At 54.6% G+C, this 8,250-nt stretch overlaps 1 protein-coding gene across 1 annotated transcript; it reads right to left on the bottom strand.

The window, feature by feature from the left end:
• Window positions 1–744: 744 nt before the first annotated feature.
• On the bottom strand, window positions 745–4,466 carry LOC114647636 (zinc transporter 10-like). The gene is made up of 4 exons (XM_051924221.1): window positions 3,746–4,466; window positions 3,561–3,681; window positions 3,039–3,278; window positions 745–2,094 (listed from the first exon to the last, which is right to left on the bottom strand). Exons 1-4 carry the CDS (start codon window positions 4,316–4,318, stop codon window positions 1,637–1,639), a joined length of 1,392 nt encoding a protein of 463 aa, XP_051780181.1. The 5' UTR covers window positions 4,319–4,466; the 3' UTR covers window positions 745–1,636.
• Window positions 4,467–8,250: the final 3,784 nt, after the last annotated feature.

Here is an 8,250-nt window from a genome sequence, read left to right as displayed (position 1 = left end):
CGTGCCATACCTAATAGTAACGCCATTCATTCACAGGTATATAGTACACTGTATATAGTGCCTTTCAGCAGCTGTGGATCTGATGGAAAATGCATTTTGGCCGATGAACTGATAAGTCTGTTCGTTTGGATGTTCCTTCTGCCTGTGGTCTCCATGATGACTGGCACTGCCCACCATGTCCAGCACCTCCTCTTTTAAGTTTTTCATTCTGCATGGAAGGCGCTGTATAAACTGACTGCTTGATTGACCTTTTGTGACACTTTCCAAGTGTTGGTGACAGCAGACCAGCAGGACACAAGTCACCTGTCTTATATCTGTGAACTCAGAGTTAAGGTCCTGGCTCTGCCCAATGTGGTCATTTGTGCCAGTCACAGCACCTTCAAGCACAGCTTTTGGCCCACCACAGCTGGTAGGTGTTGTGTCCGTGACGTGGACACCAACTGCTCTTCTTCTTCTGCCCTGTTGGACCCTAGTGGTCTGCAGAGGCTCAGCCTTCAAGCTCAGATGATGTGCCCACCAAACACGGCCCTGGCATGTGACCAACTGAGCCAAGACTTGGGGTCTTGCCTGGTCAGGCAGTCAGCCAGTATGATGCCCAGTTAGCAGTACAGGTGGGCAGCTCTTTGAAGGAGACCCTACCTGAGCATGGGTTACTCAGGCCCGTCTTGTGGTTACTCTAAGCCCCCCCCCCCCCCCCAATGCGTGCAGACCCCAGGTGACATCTAGTGACACACAAACGCCCAGTCAGTTTGATTGTAAACTTTAATGAGACTTCACTTCAAACTAAATCAGACTTTCACTGTTCCTCATCAAGTCTGCTCAGCGGACCACCTGGCATTGCCATAGCATTGTGGTCTTGGCACCTTTCCTGTCACATGATGCCGCTCCCGCCTTGTCCCTTCTTCTCCTCCTTATGGTGTTTCCAGTGTCTGTTTGACAGTCATTGTGTGCCAGTGGAGGTGCCCGCTGGCCTTGGGGTGAACAGCAACAAGAAAAGAAAAAAGTGCATAAAAGGTGACGTGCCCGCCGTCCTCGTCATTACAGCCCTGAGCTGTCGGCCACTGGTCAGCCTAAGGTCACTTCTGATAGGCCTTGATGGCCGTCTCTCTATGACATCTCATACAATATGAAAGACGCTATATAAGACACATGTCACACAAACACAGAGGTCACCACATGTCCTGCCCCATCCCCAGGAGTCACTGCTGTCCTTTGGTCCACTCATTTGCTGCTGGCCATTGGGTGACTTGGAGAGTCCGGTGCTTACTGCCTGGCCAGGGGTCTGTGACAGGGTGACAGTGTAGAGGATGTGGCAGTGGGGGGGCCAGTTGGGGGCCGGGTATCAAAAAGACAGCAGCACATGAGCAGCGTAGGCCACTGGGCACAGGGGGCAGGGCATGGGGTAGATGGGCCAGGGCTGGCATGGGGGATACTGGTACAGCTGGTGACAGTGTGGGTCACATTGGGTCAAGAGGACTGACTTGAGTGCTTCAGGTCTCCCCCTTTGTTAAGGGCATCATGATGGTGTGGTCTCCTGAATTTCAAACATTCAGTTATCGTCACCCCTGCTCTGGTGGCTTGTCATCTCCTTCATTTGCCTCTCTGGGGTCTCTGGGTCCTCTCCACACAGCACCCCCTACAGGTGAGTACTCCTCAGGACATCTGTGTTCTTGGGGGCCTGGTCGACGGACTCTGGCAGGATCATCACCTCGTCTGGTGGGTTCAGCACGCTCCCATTCACAAAGTCCTCAGGAGGGTCACTGCCGATCTCCACGTAGCCCCTGACGTCATATCCCGAGGCGCTGGGGGCCGTGTGACAGCACATCTGGCTCTGGCACTCCTGGGACAGGCAGGCGGCCGAGCAGAGAAGGGCGGCCCTGCTGGGCTTGTCCTGGTGGGTCAGCTCAAGCTGGATGGTTGTGGAGTGAATCCCCTCTTGGTGGAAGATCTCGCGAATCTGGTGCTCAGCGTGCTGAAAAGCTGCCAGGTTGGCACTCTTCACATGGACTGTGGCGACATTGCGCCCTGCTGCCAGCTCCCACATGTGCAGCTCATGAACGCCCTGCACGCCGGGCACCTGTTGGAGAGCCTCACCTGGAAGAAAGAGCAAGCAAGGAGCTCATCAGAAGCAGGGTGGCCGGTGGTCTACTGTGGCCCCTCTTCTTAGCTGTCTAGCTAGCTTAGGTAGCAGTCTTACGTGTGACCTGTTCACCTGTCTGTGGATCTGTTATATAGCGCCTTTCACCTGACTGTCTCTTATTTAGCGCCTTTCCTATTTATTTTTTATAGTACCTCAGATCTAACCCTCTCTCATCCAGCTCCTTTCACACATATGTCTCTCTCTCTCTCATATAGCACCTTTCATGCCCGCTTATCCTACATGTTGTCTTTACCCTCTGCCAGTCTCCTGTCCACCTCTCTCTTCTGGAGTGCCACACCTGTCCAGCCAGCTGTCTCTGCTCACCCATCAGCCCCAGCGTTCACACCACCTGCCTCCTACTGCGTCGGTCCCCTCACGATGACACCTCGAGGCACGGCCTCCATGAGACCTCTGAAGGGGTCCTGTGGTGGGACATTAGTGACAGATCTATTTGATTCTTTGAGTTTCAACTCAAGTGAACCTGGCATGTGACCAAAGTGCCCAGCTCTCAGGCTCCATGGTGTCACTCATGTGTTGATTTGATGCTAGCCCTCCAAATCGCTGTGCCAGTCAGGACGGGGTGCCCCTTCATCAGTTTCTATCTAAAGGCTTTTCGTTCGTCCCCAGCTGAGCACCATAGCTTGCACAGGTAAACACCTGGGGTCTCCCATGGCACTCTCCATGGCAATTGGAGCACCGGGGCCCGTCACCACAGCAACACCTGAGCACAGCTTCGTCACACCAGTGTCCCCTGGGGACAAACAGAGCAGCTGATAAGGACAGAAGGAGCCAATCTGAGAAGGGGTCCATGCTGTGGGTCCATTTAGTGTCCAGGCCATCTGGGCCAGTGGCACGTGTGCCAGTGCCAACCTGATCATCTAATCCTGCCAATACTCACCAATCTTCTTGCCATCGACTCCTTCAGGTACCATCTGTAGCAGAATGCCAGCCGTCTCTTTGAGGAGAGGAAAGGCCGAGGACATGATGATGATGACCATGATAACGGTCAGGCTGGGATCTACGTAGCACTCCCAGTTACATGGGGTCTCAGGTGACAAGGGCCATATATAGAAGATGGTGGCAGCCACCACCACCACCACCGAGCCGAGGGCATCGCCCAGCACGTGGAGCAGGACACCTGAGGAGAGACAAGCATAGTGACACCTGAGCCACCTTCACCATCTAAGGGTCTACTGAGAGGAACAAAAGCAGAACAGTGTCATCTATGGGTGGGACACAAGAAGGCAGAAGGGGTCAAGTGTGGAGTGATTGCAGAACCTGGCTGCCACATCTCTATGACATGGGCATATAGACAAGTGACAGAAGCAGACCTGGGCAGGCAAGCAGGGCCACCCAACCTCCAAAGACACCAGGAGTTCCCACCCCAGCTGGCCTCCCCCATTTGTCACAGCGGACTCACCTCGGATATTCAAGGCGGCTGCAGGGCTGTCGTCCTTCTTCTTGTCCCGGCTGTCCGGCTGGTTGCCACTGGCTGCGGCGACACCTAATGACCAACAAGAAATTCTGTGTGTGTGCGCGTTCTACAAAAGAAAAGCCAGCCGCTGAGGTTAGCCCCCCGCCTGCTCATATAGCGCCCCACAGCTAAATGCCCCACCTCGCACCACCCCGTCCAAAGACCCTCCAGGCCAAAGTCCGCCTAACCCCCCCCCCCCCCCCCCCCGTTGTGGTTCGAAAGGCACCTGCTTCGCCGTCCGGCCCGTCGCGCAGCCGGCTCTCCTCCGTGCCCCCGTCCGGCGACTTGCAGAAGCAGCACTCCTGGAAGATGATGAGCCCCACGATGTTGATGGCCAGCCCGAGCGCCCCGACGATCAGCACCAGCTCCGGGTCCGAGATCTTCTGCGGCTCCACCAGCCGCATGAGCGCCTGCACGAAGATCGTGAAGCACAGGGCCGTGAGGAAGACGGCGTTGCTCAGGGCGCCCAGCACCTCGGTGCGCGGCAGTCCGTACGTGAAGCGAGGCGAGCGCTGGAAGCGGGCGAGGCGCAGGGCGGAGATGCCGACGCAGAGCGAGATGAGGTCGGACAGCATGTTGAACGAGTCGGACACGGGCGCGATGGAGTTGCCCAGGTAGCCGGACACCAGCTCGGCGAGGAAGAAGAGCGCCGTGATGACGAGCATGAAGATGAGGCGGCAGGTCTTGCCGTTGTAGCGCCCCATGTCTCGGAGCGAGCTGACCGGCCGCCTGTCAACTGGGAGCCAAGCGAGCGATCGAGCCGGCGGGCGGCGATGTGCACAGCCGCGCGACTGGGACGTCACTGACGCCGTGACACAGCTGCGCCGACAGCACAGGTGGCAGCTGAACGACTCCCCCGACCCCGCCCCCAAACACCTGACCTCACCCCGACTCCACTTCCCGCCCTGCCCGCTAGGATCCTCGGGGACTCGTGCGCGTGACACGGCGCCATGCGAAGGTGCAAGGTAAACATGAGCTGCGCGCGCGCACGCGCGGGCGGAGCAGGCCGTGCCTCTCAACTGTGACGTCACGCTCGTCTCCGTGTTGCGCTTCTTTTGATGCCCTGGCAGGTCTGAGGATCACCTCGGTAAAGGCGGAGGGCAGGACCTTGAGGGCTGCGACGAGCCGCGCTGACGGGGACCTTTCAGTCACCGCCCAGTAAAGGACTAGCAAGCCGCCCTGGACGGAACGCCCGTCCCCTCGGAGTCACGTCATGTGACACGGAAGTCTTTGGAGGTCGCCGTGGACGTGGGGAGAGCGACGCTGAGCCACCCTTTGCCCTACCCAATGGGCAATGCCATTTGTGCGATTTGCAGGTGTCTGTAAGTCCATCTGGACTCGTTCTGGTCGGCTTTTCAGGTGCACAAGGACATTACTGGAAGACTTTGACAGGTGAGGAGGGTCAATGGCTGAAGCCCCTCACGTCTGACCCTTCTGAAACTGTGCTGACAATGAGCAGTGTGCCACGCCGTCCTGTCTGAAGTGGGCTTTGCAATTCCTTGTCCCACTTGCTTTAGGAACTAAACCTGTGCCACCCTTGGGTGGTCTGCCAGTTCAGTGCAGGTCACATAGGTGGAATGCCACTCCAGACTGGAGTCCACAGGAGGCTATGCCACCATCTGATTCTACTTCGTACTTCTAAAATTTTATTTTTATACTGTATTGAGGATTTGTTCTGTTCTGTGTATTGTATTGTATGGACCCCCTTCTTTGAGACACCCACTGCATGCCCACCCACCTGGTAAGGGGTCTCTCTTTGAACTGCCTTTCCTGAGGTTTCTTCCACTTTTTCCCTACAAGGGTTTTTTGGGAGTTTCTCTTTGTCTTCTTAGAGAGTCGAGGGGCTGTTAGGGTCTGTTAAAACCCATTGTGGCACTTCTTGTGTGATTTTGGGCTACACAAAAATAAATGGTATTGTATTGTATCTATGCCAGCCATCAGTGACTGTTTGATTCCTTGACTGCCATTAACAGAGGGGTCTGCTCCAAGTCCCTTTATAAAGTCAACTTTCTCCGTCCATGACATTTAAAAATGAAAATGAAAAGACCAGAAGGGACACGAGACTCATGGATGGCAATGGACCTCCTCGTATTGGTATGCGCCATGGACAGCGGCATCCGAGTGGCCTGTAGGAGGCAGGCAGTGTGGCACAGCGGTCAAGGCTTTGGGCTTCAAACCCCGAGGGTGTGGGTTCAGATCCCACTACTGACACCACTGTGTGACCCTGAGCAAGTCACGTCACCAAATGGACAAACAATAGAAATGGCACCAAGGCGTCAGCCACATACAAATTACAAATTAACGCCAATGTACCCTGAAGGTAATATGAATACAGGGGCTGCCAGGGGGCTTTGCCATGAAGAGCTTGACAGGATGGGTGACACTGCAAGTACTCCTGGGTCAAGTGGCAGCCTAAAAAAGAAGGCACCTTGATGTAGTGGAGGGGAAAGTGCAGAAGGTCTTCAAGTGGCCTGAGCAGAGGACGAGCTGCATTGGGGTCCGGGGGACGAAAAAAAATCAGCAGGTGAGTTTGAGGGGCTCTCCGGTGACCGTGTAGACAGCATCTGTCTGTCACTAATCCTGGCACCGGAGGGTGGCGAGCTGCTGCCTGCTAGTTGGCACATTCAAGTAAGGACACTGGGCACAGGACTTGACAGAAACCCGTAATGGCTGGTGGTCAGGAAGGTGGTGGGGATTTGATGTCATTTGGGAGAAATTCAGTAAGTGGGACTGGCGAGCTTGGTGGGCTGAGTGGCCTGGCATGGTCCCCAAGTGACTGATCCATACCTGTCTTAAGAATGTGTGCTCTGGTGGCTGCCAGGTGTCCCCACAAGCCCTGGTGTCACTGTGCTTCTCTGCTTAACCCTTCGCCTATCGCCTGCTGCCGCTCTACTAGCTCTTCTCGCCCAGCAGCTATTTGTGTCTCAGCCACTCCTAAGGTCAGATGCCACATAGCAGTTTATCTGTCATGCCATCAGACCAGCTAGGTAGGCCGCCTTCCCCCACAATCGGACCACCCATCAAAAACTCAGTCAGAGTAAAGTCTGAGCTTATTTAGTTGTGCAAATGCCCACCCCAGGTTGCCATCCTATTAATGCCCATCTGTAAATGGGGAGGGGAGGGCAGCATGGAACCAACAGAAAGATGGCAGGTCACAAATAAAAAAAAAGCAGAAAACTCAGGCCTGGCAGAAAGCAAATGGTACTCGGGCACAGACAGGGTGACGGCTGGCACTCCACTGATTCCAGAGCCTCCCAAGGGCAGCTTGCCAGAGTGACTTGTGTCCTTCTGCTAGCAGCCCCGCTCTTTTGAGTGCCGTCACTTCTACCAGCGACGCCATTTTGTGCTTTCCGTCCATTTCTTCAACAATCGTCCAGGAGGAATTCACTGCTTTATATACGGAACGTCGTGCGCTGGCCACGGGTGCCCTTCTCTGTCATTAGGACATGCTCTCCTTGTTGGTCTGCCGGTGCTCTCTGTGAAAGGCGCTATATAACGTGAATTTCATTGAAATCCGTGAAGAAACTGGCAGGAGTGGAGACCAGTGGCATTTCAAACATCTGGAATGGCCAGATGGCATCAAATGAGTCACTTTATGTGTCGGGTCATTTGACCTTTTGACCTTTAATCATTTGATTAGTGCCCGGCGTGCAGCGCCTCGCTACAATTAGAGATCACTAGACATGAAAGGCGCTATATAACGGGTGGTTGGCTTGCCACCCTCAGACTCCACGTCTTCTTCACCTGAAACGTCTCAGTGTGCAGTGTGGCCCACCGTTTAGGAGATGACAGTTGACGTGAAGTTGACCCCTCAAGCCCAGAGTTGTAGTGACTGTCCAGGCTGCAGGAGGAGGAAGAGGAGGGTGTTGGGGTCAAACGAGGGTCCCTCGTGTTCAAAGTGCTTCCCTGGGTCTTCTTTGTCTTCTCCTGTTTTTTGCGTTCCTAAGAATTCCCATTCGTCACAAATCCATTCATTTCTTTGTGTCCCGTGCCTCCTGACCCACCAGTATGAGAAGACCCCCACATATGACACACCCTTAGACTCGTCTTGATGTCTAGTTATGCAGGCTTTTTGAGGCTCCCCCTATTTGTGACCCAGAAACCCCTCATTTCACGTTTGGTGTATGACATGACACCCTGATGACAAAGAGCAGCCCAGCAGGTGACAGCAGCTGAAATGAGCAGAAGGACGTGAGGCCACATCAGCTGAGCCCAGGGCTTCGCCCCATCATTGGGTCAGTAACAGATGTCTGGAGTGTCCCGTCCTGCTGACCACTGACATGAGCCGGTGGTCCTCGCCCTCTGAGACCCCCTGCCAGGAGGTCACAATGACAACTCTCAGACCTAAGCACATGGGGTTCTGTCTTTGACTGATGAGATTTGTAATTGCCGATCCTTCACTGGCCCTCCATCAGAGGGTGACAAGTGACACATTTCTGTGACAAGCTGAGGATATTTAGACGTGTCAATCGAGACACAATTCTTCGTGTTTGTTTTGCGTCATCAAGTCAATCGCTGCGTGTCACTTACGTCTCTTCTGTTCCTTTTAGTCCTCTGGCAGCTTCTCTGTCCTCTCGTGTCACTTGTGTTTTGTGGGTGGACCCCCAAGAGGCCCTGCTGGCTTTTGGTGACTTCT

Source organism: Erpetoichthys calabaricus, chromosome 3, assembly GCF_900747795.2.
Source record: "Erpetoichthys calabaricus chromosome 3, fErpCal1.3, whole genome shotgun sequence".
Lineage (NCBI taxonomy): Eukaryota > Metazoa > Chordata > Cladistia > Polypteriformes > Polypteridae > Erpetoichthys > Erpetoichthys calabaricus.
This window is presented reverse-complemented; position numbering and strand designations above follow the sequence as displayed.